Source organism: Rutilus rutilus (genome assembly GCF_951802725.1).
Source record: "Rutilus rutilus genome assembly, chromosome: 11".
NCBI lineage: Eukaryota > Metazoa > Chordata > Actinopteri > Cypriniformes > Leuciscidae > Rutilus > Rutilus rutilus.
Genome location: NC_140216.1, coordinates 20574774 through 20601457, shown reverse-complemented (window position 1 = coordinate 20601457; position 26684 = coordinate 20574774). Strand labels below are relative to the sequence as shown.

At 49.9% G+C, this 26684-nt stretch overlaps 1 protein-coding gene and 1 long non-coding RNA gene across 21 annotated transcripts in view; one reads left to right on the top strand and one right to left on the bottom strand.

Annotated features, from left to right (window-relative positions):
- The window catches only part of LOC311299395, a 538425-nt gene that overhangs the window by 216190 nt on the left and 295551 nt on the right, over positions 1-26684 (top strand). The window lies entirely within an intron of this gene.
- Positions 22271-26684, bottom strand: part of thrb (thyroid hormone receptor beta) — a 443394-nt gene continuing 438980 nt past the window's right edge. For all 20 annotated transcript variants that reach the window (XM_084422934.1, XM_084422922.1, XM_084422925.1 and 17 more), the window contains one exon: positions 22271-26612. In XM_084422934.1, coding sequence (XP_084279060.1) covers positions 26371-26612 — 242 coding nt within the window. In that variant the 3' untranslated portion in view covers positions 22271-26370. The remainder of the gene's footprint in view (positions 26613-26684) is intronic.

The window sequence follows — 26684 nt, the reverse complement described above, 5'->3', positions numbered from 1 at the left end:
AATGGGTCTGAGACCCCCGTCTTTTTTCGGTACCAGGAAGTATCTGCTGTACAGCCCTCCTTCGCTCTGAGCTTGAGATAACGGCTCTATGGCCCTTTGCTCAATAGTTAAAAAATTTCGGCTCGAAGTAGGTGTGCTACTTCTGTTTTTACCGTGGTCTCGACGCGCACTGTATAGCGGCGCGGGCGTCGGCGAAACTGTAGCGAATAGCCTCTTTCTATAATGTCTAGCACCCATTTCGAAACCCCGGGCAGCCTCGCCCATGCGAAGCGCGCGCTGGTCGCTTGGCGACCGGGGGGCTTCGGTGTGCCGCAACATAAGCGTCGCGTTTATGACATTTGAGGCAGAGGGCGCGCTGATGACAGCGGGCAGATTCCCCGCGCTCGACTCCTCTGCGGTGGCAAACCGAGAAGGGGAGGGCTGGGCGAATCCCGTAGGATTTGTCATGTCTATGTGTGGATGTGGGCGCGGAATAGCGGGCACATTTATCACACCGAAAGCATTGTCCGCCTGGGCAGAGCGAATGCACACTGGTTTCGTTTTTACAGAAACCTGGAGACATGCAGAACGTAGTGATTGTGGGCACTGGGCAGTGGGCACATCTGCTACGTTTAATGCGCTATCGAGCTGGGTCGATTTTATGTGCGCGAGCCCTGTGTGATGGGCTGTGCTTGTGTGTAGGAATGAGCACTGGGCAGTGGGCATTTTGTCTACACTCATAACACCATCGGCCGTGGCCGGGACACCAGAAAATACGCTCTTTGTGGGATTTATCTGGGTAGCCGTGAAAACGGCTTTTGTGTGCAGGCAAGCGGGCAGTGGGACCGGCTTGTTGGCTGCTAAATACACTGGAACAGTCACATTTCTTGGAACTGGACGAGCGATGAGTTTTGGTGGAAGCCCGGCCGCAGCGGGACTTGAACACCGTTGTTTTCCTAGGCGTGCTAGGACGACTTCGGGACCTCGGGCTTCACCGCAAGCCTGGGCGGCGGCCCACGCGGAGCGGGGCGCGGCCAGATGAGCGAGAGCGCGGTCTCGCGCTTCGGGCCTGTCGGCGCTGCGAAGTGGCGGCGGTGGGCGGAGGCTGAGGCTGAGAGCTCTGGGCAGACGGTCTTGCACGGCCTGCTGCAGAACTGGAGCGCTTCGGTAGGAAGTGCTTCATAGCCTGTGACGCTTTCTGCACCTCTGCGAACCTCTCCGCTAAATCCTTAACGGAAGTTCCGAAAAGGCCAGCGGGAGAAAGCGGAGCGTCGAGGAACGCGGCGCGCTCAGACTCAGACATCTCGGAAAGCGTCAGCCACAGGTGTCTCTCAGCTACGGTGAGAGAGGCCATATTCCGTCCTATGGCCTGTGCAGCAGACTTAGTAGCACGGAGAGCGAGGTCCGTAGCACTTCTTAAGTCTGGCACGCATATTGCATCTGGTCCTTTCTCGTCTAGCTTTCGGAGGAGATCGGCCTGGAAAATTTGCAACGTGGCTATAGTGTGCAGCGCTGACGCAGCCTGCCCAGCGGCGGAGAAAGCGCGACCGAGCAGGCTTGACATAGTGCGGCAAGCTTTAAAAGGTATCGCCAGCTTAGCGCGCCGTCCAGCAGAGGGCGGGCATAAGTGGTTGGCTATCGCTTCTTCGACCGGCGGCAGCGAATGGTAGCCTCTGTTTTTAGCATCGTCAACAGCGGAGAATGCTAGCGAAACAGAAGAGCGCATTCTAGCAGAATGGGGGGCGTTCCAAGACTTAGCGACTTCTTCATGAAGCTCAGGAAGAAAAGGCGCTGGTCTGGACGCAGGCGAAGCGCGCTCCCCAGGGAGAAAGTATCCGTCCAGCCGGTTGTGAGCAGGCTGCTCAGGCGTAGTCCACTCGAGGCCGAGGCTCGCCGCGGCCTGTGCGAGTATACGCATCAGCTCTGACTCGATGCTGGCTCTCTTGCCTGACGATGCGCGAGCAGATGGAGCGAGATCCGCAGAGCTCGCCCAATCCTCACTGCCCGATGCCAGGAGAGAGCAGGAATCATCTTCCCCTGACGCGGCTCTTTCATCAGCGTCGTCAACGGAAGCGGCGGCAGACGGCGGCCGCTGTCCGTCAGGAAGAGACGCTGACGAGACCGGTGAAGCTGGCGGGCGAACCGGCGAGCTTGGGCGGGTGGGGGAAGGTTCCGGGACCCGCTGAGCACGGCGCTTTTTACGGCGCGGCACTACAGCGGGCGGGGGTGCAGTCTCGGCGAAGAGTGCCAGGCGAGTCCTCAGAGTCGCCATGGGCAACAGCTCGCAATGAGGGCAGCCGCCATCAGCGAGCGCGAGAGCTGCATGATCCTCACCCAGGCAGGAAGTGCAGATAACATGGCGGTCCCCGTCACTGAGTGTGGCTCTGCACGAGCCACAGGATGGCATCTTTAAAAAGACGCAAGCTCTTTTAGACAGTGTGTGTCGCGGCGGCGAACACACACGCAGCAGAGAGAAAAGGATATGAGCGCTGGATAGCGCGGCGGGAAGGCGGTTGAAGGCAGCGCGGCCAGCGACTTCAGAGGCGACTCGTCCCGCTGTAGAGGCTTCTTCAGACGGCGCGGCTTCTCTCAGGATCCAGCGATGCGTGTGCTTCGCTGAAGAGATGAAAAATCTGAAATAGCTGCCTGCGAGCTGAATTTATAGGCCACGCTCGTTTCGGCGGGACGTGACGCAGTGGGCGCGAAGCACCCCATTGGGTCTGACGTCACGCTAGGCCTCGCTCGATAGGCTGCTGCAGTTGCCGCAGAGCAGCCAATAGGCACACGAGCCGTCTTGCCTATGTCTGCATGCTGCCGCAACGCGTTTTACATTAATACAAAATTAAGGATAATTTTCTTGGCTTCAGTATCTCGTGGAAAAGGGATTTTCCCCTAGCGTAAGATACTTACGCAGTACGAGAGACCTCTCGTAAGAGAACTAGGCGTTGTAAACTCCATATATGGTTATTTCGGGGTGGAGACGCATGTGCGCACAATCTTCCGCTGACTGGGATTTATAAAGTGAATTCTGCGCAGGTTCTGGCGTACGAACGTTTTTATAAGTCTGAATATTTTTTTGCGTACGCCATTTTTGCTTTCGGGCGCACGTACACATTTAGTAAGGTTCCTACGCACAGTTTTATAAATGAGACCCCTGGTCCGGATTTGTTGCGGAACTGCTGCGGCCATATGACTGACAGCTTAGGTCACAAGGACCCACGAGATCTCGCGAATTCACGAATGATCGCGCGATATAAGTGCTGAATTGCTGCGGAGCTCTCCAGCATCTGGCAAAAATAGAAGCTCTGCGTATCTGCTCCGGAGGGCTGCGGATCGCCGGAGTCGGAACGCAGCCGTTCCGCAGTCAGTGAAAATACACACATTGGCCCTCATTTATCAAAAGTGCGTACACCAAATTTCCAGCGTACACCTGGCGTACACCCAAAACCACGGTGACTTTGAGATTTATCAATATGGACGTTGGCGTATGGCACGCTCAAATCCTACGCCAGCTCAGGAGGTGGTGTACGCACGTTTTGAGTGCGGGAATGCGCAGAAAAACAATTCCTAACACCACAAAACGCACTGACAAACTAAAAGATATGATGTATTATGATTTATCAAGCGCAGGTATTGCGTACACCTGGATTTCAAAGGTACGCACAGCTTCATAAATCAGGCAGTGAGAAGAGTGTAAGCATAATCTTACGCCAACATATACGCCCGTTTCTACGCAAGAATGATAAATGAGGGCCATTGACTTTAACGGAAACCTATTGACTCTGCCGCCGTTCCGGAGTGGATCCGCAGCCGTTCCGCAGTTGGTGGAAATTATGGGTTACGGGGTTGGAACAACATGAGGGTGAGTAATTACAGAATTATTTTACAAGAAATGATTAATGCATGACAGAATTTTACATTTTTGGGTGAACTAACCCTTTAATATTTTTGCTTTCAAATGCCTAAAACTTCACACAACAGGTTTATAAACGATTCACATGATGAATTTAGGAAGATGGTTGAAATGTGTTCTCAAATTACAAGTGACTCAAACACGCATCACTGAAACAATCACAACCATTTCCAATATTAATAAAAACAGTCACATTTAAAAGTACAGATATAATAAGTTACTTATTTTACCCACATCAATTCAAATTGATAGTTAATTTTAAGAAATCCCAAACATTGCAGTGAAAACTCACCTGTATCTGGTGCTCTGCAACTGAGATGTAAGTTAGGCCTAGTGACTGAGGTAAAAAATCCGGTTGGTGAACAAGCTTTTAGTCAACTTGACAGAACCTGTGAGTCAACACGAGGAAATACAATGAGCGAATCTTCTATGTGCAAAACACTCTGATTCGAAATACACTCAATAATTTTAAATTCGTGACAACATAGTGACTAATTCACCCTATTATCAAGATTTCTTAAAACATGAACATAAGCGCGACGACATGGCGCAAGATCCAAACTCCGAATAGTAATAATGAAAACATTCAAACCACAGACGTATTAATTGTACTTCACCCATATCGATTCAATTTGACATTTACTTTTGTAATTCAAAGATTGTGGTCAAAACTTACCTATATCTGGCGCTCTGCAACTGAGTTGAATTGAAGTGACTGAGGTAAAAAAAAAATCCGGTTGGCGAACAAGCTTTTGGTCAAAGACTGAACCTGTGAGTGAGTCAACAGGAGAAAGTACAATGAGCGAATCTTCTATGTGCAGAAATACACTCTGACTCAATAATCTTAAATTCGTGACAACATAGTGAGTAATTCACCCTATTATCAAGATTTCTTAAAACATGAACAAAAGCGCATCGAAATGGCGCGAGGCCGGCAAAATCCAAACACTGAATAGAGTTCGGGATCGTTACGTCACGTCGCAATGCATTGTGGGATTCACGGTACGGAAGTAGATTTGCTGTATAGTAGCGTATAGTAGGCAGTAGGTAACATTGGTCATTTGGTCATTAATTTAGGTTATTTTTTGGAAAATGGTTCAGTATTGCTGCATTGTGAACTGCTGTAATCGGTCTCATGATCGACAGGGCAAACGGCTCATAAATCATATTAGTTTTCCCCATTTTCGTCGGATGGCTTGGGTCGCCGCTGGTCGTCAGTATACTACCGGACGAAAACAGTGGATTATTGCACGTATGATAAATTACTCCTGAAGTGTAACAAACCCGCATAGACAAGCTTCATAGCTCACAGAATCTGACAAGTGTGTGTGTCACCACTGATGCTTGGTTAACGATTGTTTTCTCCGCGTTTACTTAGGATCTGCAGATCTTGCACTCATCCATTTGTGAACTGCAAGTGAGCCTCCAGTGACAACTTTTTTAATTGATCGGAGCAGAGACTTCAAACAGAGAGCACAAAGCCTTTCAAAGTGAATTTCGTTTTGCATTAATTTGTATTTTAATTTTAATAAATGTTTCATCAACCAATTGCCTGGATTTAATAAATAAGAACTTAGCAGAGAGGTGTCGGCACGTGAACTGGAGGTCTTATAAATTAACCGAAACTCAGCATTTAAGGTAGTCTTGCCTCACAGACCTGAAAAATATATATATATTGAAATGTCTACTTTTAAACAAACAATTCAAAACGAAAGAAAACAGATCTGCTCCCTGCTTATATGTAATCCGTTTGAAATATGCATTTCTCTGGCGTGTTCATTGCTGCGAAGATCGCGAGTCAGCATTGTCAACCTCATCTTTGCAGCCGACTGTGACAAAAAAATCCAACTTTTTTTTGTCACGGTCCATTACTCTTTCTGGAGACCGGCCGGCTACGCTCATATCTTATTATAAACCGTCTTTTGTGGTGCCTCTAAAATGGCCGCCATAACCCACAATGCACCATTCCATAACATCTACGCCCGAGCTCTATAGTAATAATGAAAACCGTGACATTTCAAACCACAGACGTATTACTTGCTATTTATATCACCCATATCGATTCAATTTGACAGTTACTTTTTTTAATTCAAAGATTGTGGTGAAAACTTACCTATATCTGGCGCTCTGCAACTGAGATGAAACTGAGGTAAAAAAAAATCCGGTTTGGTCCGGTTGGTCAACGATCAGCTTTTAATCAACTTGACTGCTTGACCACAAGGAAGTCAAAAAATCAGCGAATCTTCTATGTGCAAAAACACTCTGACTCGAAATGGATAATATAATTCTAAACCGAACTAAAAACTTGCATCCACTTTCACAATATAAAATGTCATACTTGTCTTGCTCTGTATCACTCCTTCTGAAGACACGTAAGGTCCAACATGGAAAATCATCCGGTTTCCGCGGGCTTCTCTCGAAAATTCTCAGAAAAAAAAAAAAAATTATTCACCGAATCATCTTGAGAGGTTCATTTTCATGAATCGCTCAAATCCGCCCATGATGGATTGAATCTGACCATGAATAAAAACTGAAACAGCTAGACACATTTTTTGTGTAATTTAATTAATCTGTGCTCATAATTGTAAATAACAGTAATGTTTTTAATGTAGGCCTACACACTAAAATAAAATTGAATTTTAGGTTTTAATGCAGTCTACCAGACAGCAAGATATATAGATAAATTAAGTTTAGTTTACTAAGTTAAGTTTACAAAGTAAATTTACTTATATTAAATCATTAGAGTATAATTGAAGTAAAACCATCAGAAAATTTAGTGCAGTTGTTTCAACTTACATTTATAAGTTAAAATAACAATTATTCTTGTTAATTCAACAGAAAATCTAGTGCAGTTGTTTAAACATACATTTTTGAGTTAAAATAACAATTTAAGTTGTTCATTCAACTTTCAGTCTAGTTGAGGACAAGAAAACTTAAAAGGTCTTGTTGTCTGGACAATCTAGTTATCTCTACTCACAACCGAAGTTGAAATAACTAAATTGCAAAAATATTTTTTACAGTGCATAAAGTGATGCTTTGGTGGACAGAATACAAATGGCTGAGGGGGAAATATGCTATGGGACAGTCGCAATAAGCATGAGCAATATGACACCATATTGGTCCGAAAATCCAAACTTTTTTTTTTTTTTTTTTTTTTTTTTTGCAAACCTTATTTATCCTGATTTTAGTGCATACAAATATCTATGGTTGAGTTATTATTATGAAGCATATATTTTTGCTTTTTAACTGACAGATAAACACGTTTTAAACATTTTTGTTTATTGTTAAATGCCAAACAGCAATAAGAACATGCCTTTTCCAATTTGAAAAACGAAAGAAATCTATTCTAAATAAACCAAGCAATAAGAACACACCCAATTGAACACCTATCCAATAAAAAAAAAAAAAAAAAAAAAAAAAAAAAAATTCTAAAGTGTCACATGAAAACAAAGTGTAAATGAAAATACAGCAATTAAATTAAATATTACTTTAGCGTTAACAAATGTGATTTAGACCTCGTTTATCATGTCCTTGTTTCGCGCTAGGAAAACCAACATATTAACTTTATGTGGTTTCAGGGAGGATTGCAGAGGGGTTACAATGTTGCCGGCGGAACTGAAAACCCTTTCTGATGGTGTGCTCGTTGCACAAATACACATGTACTTGTGTATTACGGAAGGCCGTCCAGCAGTGCTACAATGTCCGAGAACCATACTCGGGTCGGCCAGAGGGGTGCTACTAAAAGTAGGCTGATCCCCTCTCGGCGGACCCGCTACAAGACTCCCGGGAGCAGAGCGATCGGGGGAAATGCGTACAGACGCAGCCTCGGCCACGTCTGCATCATAGCGTCCAGCCCCAGCGGAGCTGGATGCCTGAGAGAGAACCACAGTGGGACGTCTCTTGAGACGCGAACAGATCCACTTCCACTGGGCCAAATCTCACGCACATGGCTTCCACCACCTCGGGGTGGAGTCGCCACTCCCCGGGCCTCAGCCCCTGCCTCGACAGGACGTCTGCTCCCTGATTTTGGTCCCCAGGGACGTACATCGCTCTGAGAGACGACAGTTTCCCCTGGGACCACAGAAGGATCTGGTGTGCCAGTCTGCATAGAGGGCGCGACCTCAGACCCCCCTGATGATTCAGATACGCGACTACAGATGTGTTGTCCGAGCGTATCAGGACATGGTGGCCGCGGAGGTCCGGGAAAAAGCTCTTCAGAGCTTTGTAGACCGCCAGCATTTCCAGGCAGTTGATGTGCCAGGAAGAATGCCGGGTCTCCCACAGACCTCTCGCAAAGCGGCCGTCCATGACCGCGCCCCAACCAGTGAGGGAAGCATCTGTTGAAACGGTTTTCCGGCAACATGATGCTCCCAACACCGGTCCCTGGGACAGGAACCAAGGTTTCCTCCATATGACAAGGGAACGAAGGCATCTGCGCGTTACCCTGATCATACGGAACGGATTTCCCCTTGGGGAAAACCCCTTGGCTCTCAACCACCACTGTAGGGGTCTCATGTGTAGCAGGCCAAAAGGTATGACGCTGGACGCTGCTGCCATGAGCCCCAGCAGTCTCTGAAACTGCTTTACAGTGAGGTTGTGACCTAGCTTCACTCTGGAGACCATCGCCCGTATGGATTCCACCCGTGCAGGAGACATTTGTGCCCGCATCGTCGTGGAGTCCCATACCACTCCCAGGAACATAGTCCTCTGGGAGGGCGTCAACACGCTCTTCTCTGTGTTGAGTCTCAGCCCCAAGCACCTGATATGGGCCAGAACGACATCTCGATGTCGAACTGCCATATCGTACGACTTGGCTAATATTAGCCAGTCGTCGATGTAATTGAGTACACGAATGCCCTGGAGCCTCAGCGGAGCCAGCGCTGCATCCATGCACTTGGTGAAGGTGCGAGGGGAAAGAGCTAGGTCGAAGGGAAGAACCCGATATTGGTACGCTTCGCCCCCGAAAGCGAACCTCAGGAACTTCCTGTGACATGGAAGGATGGATATATGGAAGTATGCGTCCTTCAGATCTATCGTGATGAACCAGTCCTCGAACTGGATCTGACTCACGATGGCTGGAATTGTGAGCATCTTGAACCTGAATCTCCTCAGAGAACGATTCAAGTGCCTGAGATCTATTATTGGACGCAACCCCCCATCCTTCTTGGGAACTATGAAGTACCGGCTGTAGAACCCGGACTCCCTGTCTGGCAGAGGAACACGTTCTATGGCCTCCTTGACCAACAGGGATTGAACTTCCTGTTCCATAACCCGAACCTGCTCTGGGCTGACCACAGTCCAGACCACCCCGTTGAACTTCGGAGGAGGGGAGCTGAACTGCAGTCTGTAACCCAGCTCTACAGTACGCAGGACCCACGCAGATATATTCGGAAGGCAAGACCATGCGTCGAGATAATCTACTAAGGGAACCAGCCTCTCGAGGCTGGCCTCGGGTGTCAACCGAGCCTCGTTCCCGACCCCCTGAAGCGGCTGACCAGCAGGGAGCAGTCGAGAATGATTTTCGGTGGGCGAACGCGTTCGCTGCCCAGCCACAGGTCTTTCTAGAGGTGGCTGGAGCGGCGTGCGTACGCGGGAAATCAGTGTGGCCCGAGGCGTGCTGGACGGCGGGAACACAGCACTGATTTCCCGAGAGCTCCGGGAGGGAGGCGACCTCAATCGCTCCACCCCGGGGGGGACAGCTCTCAGCGGTCCAGCCGCAACTAGGACCGCTTAGAGGAAGCCTTCTTTGCCTGAAGGACGGTCCTCAGATCGACCTTAGGCTCCGAAGGCTTACCTCGAGAGCGCCGCCTCCTTTGCCAGGCTCCCTCGGGAGGGGCGCGGGCGGCGACACTCTCTTATTGCACCTGTCGGTGCGAGGAGCTGGTAGACGGCCGAGGCTGCCCTTTAGAGGCAGCCTTCCTCGAGGAGCCGGAGCGACGGGGGAGATATTGCTGGAAGGCCGCCGACTGCTTTCTCACCTCCTGAAACCTCCCGACGACGGTATCAACCGCGCCACCGAAAAGGCCAGAAGGCGAGATCGGGGAATCTAAGAGAAAATGTTTTCCTTCTCTTTCATCCCCGACAAATTCAGCCACAAATGTCTCTCCACACACACCAAACCAGCCATGGAGCGGCCGATGGCACGGGCCGTCTCCTTGGTGATGCGGAGAGACAAATCGTTGGCCTTCCTGAGCTCCAAAATATCTTCTGGGGACCCTGGCCCTCATCCAGCTCCTTGAGGAGGTCGGCCTGGTATGCTTGCAACACCGCCATGGTTTGCAGACAACCACCAGCCCGCCCGGCCGCCATATAAGCCCTGCCCACCAGCGCTGATGTATCGCGGCATGGATGCGGCCTCGGGAGAAAGGTAGCTCGCGAGAGCCTCCTCCACCCGAGGCATTGTCCCATAACCACACTCAGCCGCCCCCAATACGTTAGCAAAATCAAGTACTGGGGGGTTGGAGAGCCTGGCTGAGTATGGTTTGATCACTTAATTTGAACCGTCTGGCCACGAATGGCCCAGTCGCCCTCTTTATGCATTTCCTCCAGTCTCGATGCTCCCTCAGGTCATTGAACGGATCAGGTAGAACAAGTGTGCAATCCTCCTAATAGTCCCTCTCTGGCGGACCCAGACATGGTTCCCCGAGTTGATGCAGCTGCTAGAGACAGCTCCTTGGCCTATACTGCTGAGGAAGGACCTCCTTACTCAGGCGAACAGGACGATATGGCACCCCCGCCCAGACTTGTGGGCCCTCCATATATGGCCCCTCAACGGGTACCCGGGGACCTCCCGGAAAGAGTCCTAAGCACTATCGCCGAGGCTAGAGCTCCGTCCACAAGACACCTCTATGCCATCATGTGGTCAGTGTTCACCAGCTGGTGCTCAGCTCGGAACCTAGACCCCTACTCATGAGAAGTTCCACTGGTACTTTAATTTCTACGGAAGCGGATGCACGCACCATTTGTCTTTTGCTTCGGAGCCGATTGGTCTTCACGTCGATGTCTCTGAAGAGTGTTGATATATTCAACGAGCGAGTGTGTCGGTGCTTCTTCTGGAAGTCTCTCCCGGTGCTGGTGTTTCTACAGCATGAGTGCAGCAGTGGTCGCGAGCTTTCTGAGCTCTCAACTGCTGTTCTAACAGGATTCCTTTTTGTGTTTGTTTGTCTGACGGTCGGTCGGTTGAGGGCGAAGAGAGTGAGTGCTTCACTGGTACAGGCTGCACCATCCACCTGTCAGTGTTGCTGCGATCATTTTCCTGTATGCTCCGGCACTGGTGAGAGTCCCATTTCCTGAAAGAGCAACATGGGTGTGCTTGCGTCTTTTTCAAGATGCCATTCCACCCATTGCAGGAACATAACTATCGCGGTGCTAAGATTGAGACTCGCCTTCATGCGTGAAGGTGGAGTCCCCATTACCATGCCCCACTCTAGGGCGCCGTGTGGGATGGGTGATCTTAGGATCATAGTGACGGCTTCCCCACCCGGTTACCAATTCCTGTGGGCCCCTCACTCCTCTACCACACCGCAGCCGGTGGAGCTCCCTGTTGAGCGCGCTGGTACCTCTGTAATGGACCGACCAGCCGTTTCATTTGGGGCCCCTCCAGAGGACAGGATGTCGATTGCAACATCGGAGGGTGAGCTGATCTCTGGAGATGATGACTTGGCTGTGTTACCCCCTTCGGGGAGAGTAACGTTGACCGAGCCAGATCCAGAAATGTCAGCTATGCTGAAACGGGCCACAGAGGAATCCTCCACCGTGTCCCGAACCATCTCGGTTGGATGATTGCTTTTCTTTCCCGAAGTGCATGAAGAGCTTACCAGGTCGTAGACGGCATCTTTCTCTGCCAGAAACTGCCTGAGTAGCTCCTCCCCCCTCACTACTCTTGACGGAGGAGCGGTGAAGGGTTACGAGGCTATCCCTAAAGTGGAGCAGACTGTCACAATGCACCTGTGTCCGGCGACCGCTACCTCTTGGAAGGGGGATCCTTGTCTCCCCTCTAAGGCCTGTAAGTTCTCGTCCGTTCTCATGGGCAAGGCTTACAAAGCCTGTGGGCAAGCCACTTCCTCCCTGCATGCCATGGCGTTGCTACAGGTCCACCAGGCCAAGGCACTCATGGACACGCACGAGGGTAGCCCAGACCGTGCGCTCTTAGGTGAGCTCCGCACCGCAACCGCCCTCGCCCTCCGGGGCACGAGTGTTGCAGCTTGCGCGATCGGTCTGGCGATGTCCACCTTAGTGGTCCAGGAGCACCATCTCTGGCTCAACCTGGCCGATATGAGGGATGCGGACAAGGTTCGGTTCCTGGACTCTACCATTTCCCAGTTTGGGCTGTTCGGCGACGCGGTGGAGAACTGCGCCCAACAGTTCTCTGCCACCCTGGTGCAGAAGAAGGCCATCTGGCACATCCTGCCCCGGTGACCCACTGCTGCCTCCACCCCTCCGCCAGTCCTCCTGCCACTGCCTCCGCTCCCGCTAGGTTTACCACAGTAGCCTCCAACCAGGCCTCAGCGTGGAGCCGGCCACAGGCAGGCCGTCCCAGCCCATCTCAGGTGATGCCAAGCCAGGTTGCAAGCGTAAGATAGCCACCCAGGGATGGGGGAATGAGCTCTTCAGATGGTTACGGTTTTGGTACCAGTTACCCTTGTCAAAGAAAGAGCAAATTCCTCTGTTCCTGGGTCCCAAGAGGGTCAGACTGGCGGTGTGCGACCCTGTAAAGCCTTGCACCCCTCAGCCCCCTCTTGTATCGCCAGCCGGCAGCTGGGTGCGGTTCGAGGACCCGGTCAAACGCCTTCTCACGCACCCCCCTGCCGACCCGTGGAGACAGGTAAGTGTTGCACCGCACACTCAGACCCAGCTTCAGGCCGCCCCCGGGTCTTCCGAGCCGGGTCCCTGTCCTCCACCTCGCTGCCCCACCTCGGGTATGTCTGTGGTGCGTCTGGTCGGTCGGTGCTGAACTGCTTGAATACTGGAAAGAGCAGAACAGTGGTCCACTGAAACTTTTTCAGAGCATTTTTGCCGCAACTCGCCCGCCACCTCCTCCTATGGAGTCAGAAGCTTCTGAGGTCGCTTCATGCCACTTTTTTTCCCGGCCTGCTCAATCGTGCCGCCGACAAGCCCTCACGACAGCCTGTGGCCCAGGGAGAGTGGAGACTCAATCCCCAGGCGGTCTAGCTGGTCTGGGACCACTTCGGGGCCGCACAGATAGATCTGTTTGCCTCTCCGGACTCGTCCCATTGCCTGTTGTTTTACTCCCTGACCGAGGAGACCCTCGGCATGGAGGCGCTGGCACACAGCTGGCCCCGGGGCCTCCACAAGTATGCATTTCCCCCAGTGAGACTTCTTGCACAAACACTGTGCAAAGTCTGGGAGGAAGAGGAGCAGGTCTTGCTAGTTGCCCCTTATTGGCCCAACTGAACCTAGTTCCCCGAACTAATGCTCTTCTCGACAGCCCCTCCCTGGCCCATTCCTCTGAGGGAGGACACCCTCTCGGTCGACGAATCGTGCCTGGAATTTGGGCCGGCTAACTCTCACGTTATCCTGAGACCTCGGCCTGGATATGTGCCCAAGGTTCCTACCACTCCCTTTCGGGACTAGATGGTGAACCTGCAAGCGCTGCCCCCAGAGGAGGCAGACCCAGCCCTGGCTTTTCTCTGTCTCGTCCGCTCCTTGCGGTTATTTGTGGACAGAATGCAAAGCCTCTGGACCTCAGACCAGCTCGTTGTCTGATACAGAGACCAGCAGAAGGGAAAGGCTGTCTCCAAGCAGAGGTTGGCCTACCGGATAGTGGATGCCATCATCTTGGCGTGTCATTCCCAAGATGCATCATGCCCCCTGGGTTGCTGCTTCCTGGGCGTTGGCACAGTGTGCCTCGCTGACAGATGTTTGTAGAGCTGCGGGCTGGGCAACATCAAATATGTTAGCTAGGTTCTATAGCCTACGTGTCGAGCCAGTTGCTTCCCATGTGCTCCCTTCGCATAGAAGCCAGTTACACTGTTGCCCTGTTCAAAATGTCGGCTTGCTGCGCCATTCCTCTCCTATGGACTGGATACGTGCACCATTCTTGCTTCAGTAGAGTTCATCTTTTGCAGAACCCTGTTGAGTTCCTCCACACCCTTCGGCAACGGACGTGGCAGAGCATCCGATGTCAGGCCTAACACTCGTATGCACTGGTGGAACCCTACGGCGATCATTTTGTATTCCGTGTATTCTTCCATGGTATGGCTCCCTGCAGCGAACCCTCAGTGACATTCCATATGGTGTACTGCCCGGTAACGCCCAGTCCATATGTGTAACCTCCACACGTCTTCCTTTCCTCCGAAAGGGCACGCTTTCCCAGTGTTGTTCAAGTTTGACTGAGTGGGTCTTGCGGAATAGCAGTGACTTCCCTGGCATAAGCCCTGTCTAGGCACTGGAAGGTGGCAGCACTAGTGGCGTTTTAATGGGGATCCCAATCAGTCGGTACGTCGACTACGTAGAACGTGACCTAAATGAAAGGGAACGTCTCGGTTATGTATGTAACCCTCGTTCCCTAAAGGAGAGAACGGAGAGGTAGTCCCGTTGCCACTATTGCTGGATCACCGCTGACCCCGGGCTCTGCTCGGCTCCTCAGTGAAAAACAAGTGGTGAGTGCGTTTATACCTGCGCTGCAGGGCGGAGCGCGAGATGCAAATCATGGCTCGTTTTTCAATACTTGAAAGATGACAGCATGATAAGCGTGATCCCAATCAGTCGGTATGTCGACTACTTCTCCATTCCCTCCTTCAGGGAACAAGGGTTACATACGTAACCGAGACGTTCCATGTGGTACATAAGCATGGACTGTATTAATCTGTCATCTCACATACCTTAAAATGACTATGCGAGTCAATAGCATCTGATTCTGAGGTAATAATTGTTTTTCGTACAAGTTGCATCACCAATTTTAGTCTGTATAAGTTTAAGAATTTTTGCCGCGAAAAAAAAACCCTTATAATTATGCTAATATAAAATAATTATTAATAAATAAAACATTATATAAATTTACCTTAAAACATTTGCACCCAGCTGCTTTGCCCCTTTGTCCTCTCAAAATGACGGTTTGGGAGCGAATTTAAACATCTCCAAGGCACGAAGCTCGTGAAACAGCCCAGCTGGGCAGAAACAACCCAGCAGGTTTAACCCAACAACTGGAAAATTAAAACTACCCAAAGGTGTTTAAAATGTGATAAAATAACCGAACAAAATTACCCAACAGACTCAACCCAGCATTGGGTTAAAAAAAAATCCAGCATTTTTTAGAGTGTACCTTTTGTGTGCAAAGTTTCTTTATTATTTGATGTTTGGGCTCATGTGATTGATGCTTATATAACAATACAAAACTGATCTTTGATCTCTAAACTTTCACATAGTCATTAAACAAATTTTTGGAAATTGAGAAATGATTATATATTTTTTGGTTTATTGTATGTAATTTGTGGTTCCCTTTCGTCAGCAGGGAACTCCGACGCCTCGTCGGGGGAGTTCCCCTGACGAATTGGGATCACGCCAGGGATCCAACCACCTTCGAGAGAGTTAACAACGAGCCAATGAAAGAGAAACTGAATTGGCATGCAAAATTTGCATTCCGCATCCCGCCTACCAGCGCGGGTATAAAAGGCGGAAGTAAACATTGCATCATTGCTTATCGCCTCGGAGCCGAACAGATTGCTTTGTGCTGCTGTTTTCCGCCTGAGAAGTGAAGTTTTTTCAACGAGTCTCTTCGGGAAGAGTCCTCTCTGGTGCCGGTGTGACAGCCTCGTCAGTGATCGCCGCTTCTGCCAGCTGTGAAAAAAAAAAAAAAGCCGTTTTCACGGCTGGTATTTGAGTGCCCACACGGGCTTGCAGTTTCCCCGTGTGTGGCCGCGGTGGGTCCCTGAGTGCTTCGGCACTGAAAGAGAGGTTCTCTCTCTTTCCTAAAAGAGTTTTGGGCGACCTGCTTCTTTGTCTACGTGACAAAGATGTCATCTCGCCCGTGTGTTTCTGGATGCGGTAGACTTCTGTCTCAGGGTGATGGTCACAGACACTGCGTCCCGTGCTTGGGCTTAGCGCACGCAGAGGCAGCGTTTGTGAACGAGTCATGTTCTCATTGTGGGAACATGACTCTGGCGACGCTCCGCTCGAGACTTCGAATCCTTCAGCAGAAAATTGCTGAGGGTGTCCCTTCAGTCTACACCCGATCTAGTTCGTCTGCTGGTTCAGTTCAGCAGGCGACTACTTCGGCTGTGGCTGTTGGTGAGCGTATGAGGGTTACAGTGCGGACTACCTCGCCAGGTGAAAGATCCTCACGAGGCTCCCACTCCTCTGTAGCGCCGTTGCCATCGGTGCCCCCGTTGGAGCCACTGGTGCCGCCCCGTGCGGTTCCGGTTGTTTCCTTCGGGGCGCCACCTGAAGATGCGATGTCTATCGCTGCATCGGAGGGAGAGCGGTCATCCTCAGGTGACGACTCGGCGGGTCTACCCCCTTCGGGTGTGTTGGCTGCTGCCGAGCCGGATCCTGAGCTGGCCGCTATGCTTGCCCGGGCGGCCGCGAATGTCGGGCTCGTGTGGAACCCCCCACCGTGTCCCGAGCCTTCGCGGCTTGATGATTGGTGTATCGGGGCGGGTCGCGCTGGTTCTCAGCGTCCCGCTCCGGTCCCTTTCTTCCCGGAGGTGCATGAAGAGGTGACGAGGTCATGGATGGCACCTCTGACTGCCAGACATAGATCAACTCACCCCTCCTCCCTCACCACTTTGGATGGTGGAGCGGTTAAGGGATACGAGGGAATCCCCCCGGTGGAACGGTCAGTAGCGATGCAGCTGTGTCCGAAAACCGCTTCCACTTGGCGGGGTGCCCCTTCACTCCCCTCCCGCGCCTGTAGGTTCTCCTCTGGTCTAACCGAGAAGGCCTACACGGCGTGTGGAGAAGCCGCTTCCGCCCTGCATGCCATGGCGTTGCTTCAGGTCCACCAGGCCAAGGCGCTTCATGACATGCAGCAAGGTGGTCCCGACCCAGGGGTGCTGCAGGAGCTGCGTGTGGCGACGGACTTCGCCCTCCGGGCGACGAAAGTCACCGCACGTTCTCTGGGACGGGCGATGTCCACTTTGGTGGTCCAGGAGCGCCACCTCTGGCTTACCCTCGCGGATATGCGGGATTCAGAGAAATCCAGATTTCTGAATGCTCCCATATCCCGAGGGGGCCTTTTCGGCGACTCGGTGGGGGACTTCGCCCAAGAGTTCTCCGCCGCCCAAAAGCAGTCTGAGGCGCTTCGGCATGTCCTGCCCAGGAAACGGACTGCTGCTGGTCCGTCTCCTGTGGCCGAAGAACCTCGGGCTGCTCGTCGCCGAGGGCGCCCTCCTGCGGCCGCCTCTGCTCCTCCTTCTGGACAGCAGTCCAACTCCAGGAGGCGGGGCGCCGGTCGTAAGAGGGCTCCCCCGCCCGCTCAGCCGCCTCCACCCCCCAAGAAGGTGAAAGGAAAGAGGCGTTCCTGAGACGGGCGACCCAGAGGACCGAGGAACTGCTCTACGGGAGGGGGCCTCTGCTCCCCTCCTTCCCCCGGAGGAGGGCCGGGTGGAAAATCTTTTGTTTGTGTCTGTTTCTGTTCCGCCACCGACCACCCGGTCGGTGGTACCCACAATTTCAATAAAAGAGCAGTTTCTTCCTCCTCTGGGTCATTCACGGATGAGGCTGCTGAACAAGCGGTCTCGTCCGTTAGAGAGTGGGACGACAGTGTGCGCCACCCTCGGGTCTCGCCACTCTCAGTCCCCTCTCCCCAGCTCTCAGATAGCAGCGGCGCCACCTCGGTCACGCCACTCCTCTCTGTCGCTGGGCGGGAAGGCTCGGAGACCAGCAGCCGCCCGTGGGCCTCGCTCCTCGTCTCCTCCCCTTCCCTCGCCAGGCGACAGCCCGCAGCAGAACACTCTCGGGTCTTCTCTGCCGTCTGTCCCCCGGTGGAGGCAGGTAGGTGTTGTCCAATTACACACCCAGACCCCGCTCTCGGCCGCCACGATGCCACCAGAGCCGTGTCCCTGCCCTCCACCTCGCTGCCCCTCCGCGGGTACGCCGGTCGTGCGGGTGGGCTCGTTGCGGCGGTTTCTCGGAGCCTGGTTAGAGCTCCCGAGTCCGTCGCGCTGGCTCATCCGCACCATCCGGCTCGGCTATGCAATTCAGTTTGCACGCCGGCCTCCCAAGTTCAGGGGCATCCACTTCACCCGTGTGCGTCTAGTGGATGCTCCGGTCTTGCGGAAAGAGATCGACGCCCTGCTGGCGAATGACGCGATCGAGCCGGTCCCTCCAGCCGATATGAGGTCAGGGTTTTACAGCCCTTACTTCATTGTACCCAAGAAAGGCGGTGGGTTACGACCAATCCTGGATCTGCGAGTATTGAATCGGGCCCTGCACAAGCTCCCGTTCAAGATGCTCACACAGAAACGCATTTTCGAGTGCATCCGTCCCCAGGATTGGTTTGCAGCGATCGACCTGAAGGACGCGTACTTTCATGTCTCGATTCTTCCTCGACACAGACCATTTCTTCGGTTTGCTTTCGAGGGTCGAGCATATCAGTACAAGGTCCTACCCTTCGGGCTGGCCCTGTCGCCCCGTGTCTTCACGAAAGTCGCGGAGGCGGCCATTGTTCCCATGAGAGAACAAGGCGTTCGCATTCTCAACTATCTCGACGACTGGCTCATTCTGGCTCACTCGCGAGATGTGTTGTGCGATCACAGGGACATGGTGCTCCGTCACCTCAGTCAGTTGGGGCTTCAGGTCAACTGGGAGAAGAGCAAACTCTGCCCCGTGCAGAGGATCTCTTATCTCGGTATGGAACTGGACTCAGTCGCTCAGACTGCGCGCCTCACAGAGGAGCGCGTCCAGTCAGTGCTCACCTGTCTCAAGTCCTTTCGAGGCAGGACAGCGGTCCCACTGAAACAGTTTCAGAGGCTCCTGGGGCATATGGCAGCCGCAGCCGCAGTAACGCCGCTCGGCTTGTTGCATATGAGACCGCTCCAGCACTGGCTTCACGACCGAGTCCCGAGGTGGGCGTGGCAGAGCGGCACGTTCCGGGTCAAAGTCACCCCGCACTGTCGCCAAACCTTCTCCCCTTGGTCGGATCCTGCGTTTCTACGGGCCGGAGTGCCCCTAGTCCAGGTTTCCAGGCATGCTGTGGTGTTCACAGATGCTTCTGCCAAGGGTTGGGGGGCCACGTACAAAGGGCATGCAGTCTCGGGTCTGTGGACGGGGCCCCAGCTGCATTGGCACATCAATTGCCTAGAGTTGCAAGCAGTACGCTTGGCCTTGTGTCGCCTCAAGGGGTTTCTCAGACACAAGCATGTACTGGTCCGTACGGACAGCACTGCGACCGTTGCGTACATCAACCGACAAGGTGGTCTGCGCTCCCGTCGTATGTCGCGACTCGCCTCCCACCTCCTCCTATGGAGTCAGAGCATCTGAGGTCGCTTCGTGCCATTCATGTCCCAGGGGAGTTCAATTATGTGGCCGACGAGCTTTCACGTCAGCCTCCCCTTCCGGGAGAGTGGCGACTCCATCCCCAGGCGGTCCAGCTGATTTGGCGAATCTTCGGAGCCGCACAGGTAGACCTGTTTGCCTCTCCGGACACGACCCATTGCCAGTGGTATTACTCCCTGACCGAGGGAACTCTCGGCACGGATGCCCTGGCACACAGTTGGCCCCGGGACTTACGCAAATATGCGTTCCCCCCAGTGAGACTTCTTGCACAGACACTGTGCAAGGTCAGGGAGGACGAGGAGCAGGTCCTTTTGGTGGCCCCGTATTGGCCAACCCGGACTTGGTTCCCAGAACTCATGCTCCTTGCGACAGCCCCTCCCTGGCCGGTTCCTCTGAGGAAAGACCTTCTCTCTCAGAGACGGGGCACTCTATGGCACCCGCGTCCAGACCTCTGGAAACTCCATGTCTGGTCCCTGGACGGGACGCGGAGGTTCTAGATGGCCTGCCACAGGCAGTGATAGATACCATCTCTTCAGCTAGAGCCCCCTCTACGAGGCGCCTCTATGCTCTGAAGTGGAACCTGTTCGTCGGCTGGTGTTCTTCCCACGGGGAGAACCCACGAACTTGCCCGATCAGAGTCGTGCTCTCCTTCCTACAACAAGGGTTGGAGCGAAGGCTGTCTCCCTCCACCCTTAAAGTGTATGTTGCCGCAATAGCCGCACATCACGATGTAGTTGAAGGTAAGTCCGTGGGGAAGCACGACCTGGTCATCAGATTCCTCAAGGGTGCTAGGAGGCTAAATCCACCTCGCAACTTGCACCCTGTACCCTCTTGGGACTTAACTCTGGTGCTTAAGGCACTTCAAAGTCCTCCTTTTGAGCCTTTGCTGTCAGTCGAGCTTAATTTCCTGTCCATTAAGACAGCGCTCCTGTTAGCATTAGCTTCCTTCAAGAGGGTAGGGGATCTGCAGGCATTTTCGGTCGACGAATCGTGCCTAGAGTTCGGGCCTGGCCTTTCTCACGTCATATTGAGACCCAGGCTCGGATATGTGCCCAAGGTTCCTACCACTCCCTTCGCGGACCAGGTAGTGAACCTGCAAGCGCTGCCCCAGGAGGAGGCAGACCCAGCCCTAGTTTTGCTCTGTCCCGTCCGGGCCCTCCGGGTTTATATAGACAGAACTCAAAGCTTTAGGACCTCAGATCAGCTCTTTGTTTGTTACGGAGGCCAGCAGAAGGGGAAGGCTGTCTCCAAGCAGAGGTTAGCCCACTGGCTAGTGGATGCTATCACCAGGGCTTATGAGTCCCAGGGTGAGCCCTGCCCACCTAGGTTGCGGGCTCACTCCACTAGGAGTGTTGCCACTTCCTGGGCTCTGGCACAAGGCGCCTCGCTAACAGACATTTGTAGAGCTGCGGGCTGGGCGACACCGAACACGTTCGCTAGGTTTTATAGCCTACGTGTGGAACCGGTTTCCTCCCGAGTACTCGCTACGGCCAGTAACTAGAGGGAATAGGTGTGTCGGCTTGCGACGCCATTCCGTGAGCGAATACGTGCGTCTTTGTGCTCCGTTGGTTACCCAACAAACGGCTAACCTCGTGAGTTCCTCCATCACCCCTCCGGTGCCAGGCGTTGCGGACCGCCCGGCACCAGGTCTGCTACCTCCAGTAGGAGTTGCTAGTAGACTGGGTGTTCTTTCCAGTGGTCCCCGCGGCGACCCATTATTGCCACGTGCATTGCAGCCGTGTCTTCCCCTTGACAGACACATTCTGTCACCCCTGTTGAGTACGCTCCTCACTCCTCTGGACTGGGACTACCTTCAAGGGTTTCCATATGTTTCACTACCCTACGTGGTTAGTACATGTGTGTATTTGAGGGCCTTCCTCTAGGCTGCCTCAGCTTCCGCAGCGTTCCCCCCCCTATTATATCCTTGGGGTCGGGCACGCTTTCCCAGTGTTATCCAATATCCACTGATTGGGTCTTGCGGAACAGCAGTGTGATTCCCTAGCTAGCTCCCGCAAAATTTTCTGGAAACTGCTGCAGGGTAGCTTAGCTGGGCGCTGGAAGGGGCCAGCACTATGGCGTTTTGGTAGGGATCCCAATTCGTCAGGGGAACTCCCCCGACGAGGCGTCGGAGTTCCCTGCTGACGAAAGGGAACGTCTCGGTTACGTATGGTAACCCTCGTTCCCTGAGTCCAGGGAACGGAGACGCCTTGTCCCGTCGCCATACTGCTGTACCTTCGCGGAGGACTGGACACTGTTCGGCTCCTCAGCGAGAAGCAATGATGCAATGTTTACTTCCGCCTTTTATACCCGCGCTGGTAGGCGGGATGCGGAATGCAAATTTTGCATGCCAATTCAGTTTCTCTTTCATTGGCTCGTTGTTAACTCTCTCGAAGGTGGTTGGATCCCTGGCGTGATCCCAATTCGTCAGGGGAACTCCCCCGACGAGGCGTCTCCGTTCCCTGGACTCAGGGAACGAGGGTTACCATACGTAACCGAGACGTTTTTAGAGTTTATCAGGGAAAATAATAAAATTTGAAGTTATATCTGTCTGACGCCCGAACATAGTAACTAAAATATGCATACAAGTTAACTGTGGTTCAAATTTCATACCTTGGTGTCACCATCGTTACATTGTGATCAAAAACTGTGGTCAGATGTCTTTTCACAAGGACAGATGACTATAGCTGTGGCCAATTATATTTTGCTGAAATGTTTTTCATCAGGGATGTTCAATGAGTGTCAAGTTAAAACATGCGAGAGTAAAATATGTAAATATCTTAATGTGAAATATAACAGTCATTATTCAATTCAATAAATATTGCTAAATATACATATATTTAATTCATTCAAGGCCAAAAAAAAAAAAAAAAAAAAAATGCATTCAAAATTTCACATTTTTCATGTACCACACACAGCACAATAAATATTTCAGGGGTTTCTCAAAACCATCTTTATTCTCCTATTCACCTTAGGTGCAAATATCATCACTGTCATCATCGTCTTTTGTCAAATCCAGGATTATTTTTCTAGTGAAATGTCTCTTCCAGGATGTCAAAATCATCATGATTCAAACTTGAATTTAATTCAAGGCTGCACTGTCACGCAGTAGGCCTGTGCAATACATTGATTTTGGTAAAAAAGTAAAATAAAAATAAAAAGACATTGAAGAGAAAGTGAAATACATTTGCTTGTAATGTTATATTATGGATTCATTTTCAAAGTTCACTTATTAATGCAACCAGCATACTGTGGACGTGATCAGGTAAATGTTACCTGAGACACAGAAACAGAAGTACATGTACTGCGATTGTTTCTCGGGGTCTATTTCTTTCAGTTTAGCGTGGTGAGATCTGGTCAGTTTCTTTGACTATGGGTTTTAGGTTTCATTCCGACACCCACTGAGAATCGCTTTTTGTGATTGTTGTGCTGGATTTGTTATGATTATTAGTTACAAGTATTTATTAGTTGTCATTAACACAGTTAACCAATGAATTTAGAATGATAAAACGCACAATTAGTAGACATGACCAGTGAACCAGGATTGTTAAAAAACAGGACTTGGGGTTCCTGTTTGAGATTGGTAAAAGATTTTTGAGAAAAGACAGTCTTTTGTTTTCTTGTGTTTAAAACTGGAAAATGTTCATATTGTGCATATAACATGTAAAAAATATCTGCAGTCTGAAAAAATACAACCTTTCCTTTACACCATAAATATCTTTATTTTTGTAGTGCTTTGTGGTTTTTATTTTATTTACTTGCGCACTCCCAGGTTGTCTGTGTATGCGTGTGCTGATCTGTAGCCAGGGTCCAAAATTAACACTCACAAAGTGTCGGCAAGAAATTGTAAGAAATAAATTCAGAATTTCATGTGTGAGTGATTAAAATACATATAAACTATTAAAATCTACTAAAGAATCACAAATTGTGTGACTTTTGGGCAACAAAAATAGATTTAGGAAAAGCTGTAAATGAATTATTATTATTTATTTATTTTTAAATACGTTTTTAGTATGGGCATGTTCCTATGGGACATTCTGTCAAGCTTGTCTGCTTAAGCAAATGCAACCAAGTTGGTGTGGAGCTGAGTGAAGAGTCAGCTGACCCGTCACTGGCAAGTGTGGCATATAAGTTCATTTTGGACCCTGGCAGTGGCCTTTACTTCCCTCTACATCTTTATATAACACTCTCTGCGGACACATTGATTGTCTGCGCAATGACTTTGAGTCTGTTTAATATCTATGTTGGCGTGTACATTTGTATGTGTAATCCAAAACATGTAAAACCATTGGAGCAATTATACTGGAGCACTGATTAAACATGTGGTGCATTTTAAGGTGTGATTCTGAATTCATGTCCATTTTTAAACAGCAAAAAAACTAAAACAATTCTAGCGGTTCCTGATAATCAGTAGAGGTATGTGAGATTAAAAAAAAACATTTTCAGCACACAGGGATGTCTCTAGAAAGATTAAAAACACTACAGTAAAACAAGAAAACCAGGACAGAAACAGCTGAAACAACATCACAGACACATCCAAAAGCATCCCTGAACATTGAAGGGTTGACCACTGACCTCAGCGTTGTGTGTATTTACGTGTGTCAATCACCCAGACAATTCAGAGTATAACTGACAGCAGGCAGTCCTGGAGGTATAAATCGGCAAACTCATAGCACCAACTAGTTCAAGCAGAAGCATTGCCTTGGTTTATCGTGTGACTGTTATAGAAGAAAAGAAAAATTAAACTGAACAGAGTTCTATCCCAGCGGTTTAATGGATCTAACAATGGCTGGGTACAAATATAACCTCGAGTTCCTCTAAGCAGCTCAACACAAGTCCAAACAGAGTATGATTTACAGGGAAGTTTTTGGCACCTTAATAGAGGCATTATGAACTAATGTTAGTGGCTGCTGGCAAGAAAGTCTCTCATGGGCTTAAATGTGTGTTTCTGCTGACTTAACAGTCAAAAATCTTTTTCCTCCTTACTAAAGTTTATAGAGATCAGCATTTGAGATCATAAAAAAAAAAAAAGGATTTTGTAACCACCATTAAAACCGATACCACTTGCGATTAAGACATTTTTTGTTTACTTTTTTTTTCAGAGAACAGTTATAATTCCAAAACCGTGTTTCCACCGCAGGAACTTTCTCCAGGAACTAGACTTTGGGGTGGTACTCTGCGTGTTTCGACCACAGGGACCAGGGTCTAAATGAAGTTCCGGGTGAAAATTTCCCTTTCAGAAAGTCCCTGCCTTCTAGGTAGTACTTTTTCAAAGTTCAGGATCTTTTGGGGTGGAACTTGGGCGCTGAACATGCTGATTGTCTGATTGTTTCAACCACCATTTTTAAAAGTCTGTTGTGGTGCGTGCAGTAAGAGTTGTTTGCTATTCCAATCAACAATGGAGTTTAACAAATACGACCAATGGGCCGACGACGAGGTTCAGGCTTTATTAAGCTTATATGTGGAGGACTAAATCGAGCAGGAACTGGAAAGTCGTGCACAGTCCTACGTCACCGGACTAATTTGCCTAATCTTCACAGTACTTTAGACCGCGATGTAAACGCAGACAGCAACAGGTCTGGGGGGAAAAAAAGTTCCTAGGACAAATTGTTCCAGATAATTTTGGTGGAAACGCAGCTCTAGTAAGCTGCTTTGTTGTCTATTGCCTACATATGCTTCTTTCAAAGGAAGCATCACAAATGAAATGAAACCTGATAAATGATATAGTATTTGTATGGCACACAAAACATCTGGCTATGTAGGACACTCCAAATCGGTGCTCTGCACATGAACGAAGGGGAAACTCACAATTGATCCAATAGAGTTAGCATGTTGCTAAGCTATGCAATACTTAGATACATAATGCACACACATACTGGGTGAAAAATTATATTGCTAATTAGCTTGACATGTTTGATCTACATACTTTTTGGTATTGAATGAATTTTTCTCTCTGAAACATTTCTCTCATCAACTTGTCCCCCACTGAGCTTGTCACAGTGCATTCTGGGGTTTCCTTTAATCAGAAACACTACATGCAATGCTGCCTTAGAATTTGACCAAAAAATTACATCTTAGAAGGCAGTACCATTGTCTCCTGACTACATTACCATTTTATTGCTCCGAGGGTGCTCTTTGGAATTCTCAGTGGTTTCTACAACTTTCTCGTAAAAAAAATTTTAGACACAAATTATTGATAATGTAAGAGTACAGAGCTATAAAATGAATGTGGATAGCAGCAGATCATTAGGTCTTGATAGAATTTGATGAGAGTTCGTATTGAAATTGACTGACTTTGAATGAAATTGTTATTGAGGCAGCAAATATGTAATGTTACTGTGGTCTTCCTCTCAAGAGCAGCAGGAAAATTTAAGTTACCAAATGTCTTTATTCGCTCACCATTTAGTGATCTTTTCTAGGACAAACAATTGAAATATTAAAGAGACCTCAGTCGTGATTTTGCTTTTGTAAAGTCTCAATGTAGGGAAATGTTGCCTAGGTAGGCAGCTCATTGAGTTTTGGAACAGAACTATTACCAACCTATGTCTTAATGAGAGCATGAAAAGACCTTTCAACCAACAGATACGGGAAGTGAAAGGAAAAAAAGGTATTGCTATGCCCCTTTGCAGTGTGGCGCTATTTTTCTTTTTTTTCTTGACGTGACTTGAAACCCATGTCATGAAACCCACTTAAATGGCATCAAAGACTATGATCAGAAATAAAACAATTTATCATTGAAAAAAAAAAATCGAGTAACAGAAAGTTTTTTTTTTTTTTTTTTAACAAAGAGTGAAAGAAAACCAACTGTAACGCTATTCACATGTACCCGCTTTGTAAAAGGAATGGTTCCATTCAAATTAGGCCAGAGAGCTACTCCTAAAACTATGGAATGAAATGATGCTCAGTAGTGACCTAGAAAAGGAACAGTGTTCATGTGACCAGGAACAGGGACACAGAGTTAGAGGGGAGGTCGGATTTGTGGAGGTTGGTGTTGGTGGGAGCAGCTTGGCCTGATTGGTTGGCCATCAGTCTTCGAACACTTCCAGGAAGAGGGGCGGAAAGAGCTCTGTGGGACATTCCACCTTCATGTGCAGGAAACGGCTGGCATGGCAGGCACCAATCATGCGCAGGTCTGTCACCTTCATCAGCAGCTTGGGCCAGAAGTGAGCCACCTTGTGCTTACGGTAGTTGATGTAATGTTCAAAGGCCAAGAGGAACTCCTCCTGACAACGCTCTATCCGTTCTACGCTTGTTAAACCTGGACGATCTGCCGATAAAACAGAGGAGAAGAGATGATGGGCAGTTCCAGTTTAATTTTAAAACAAATTCACTTTAAATA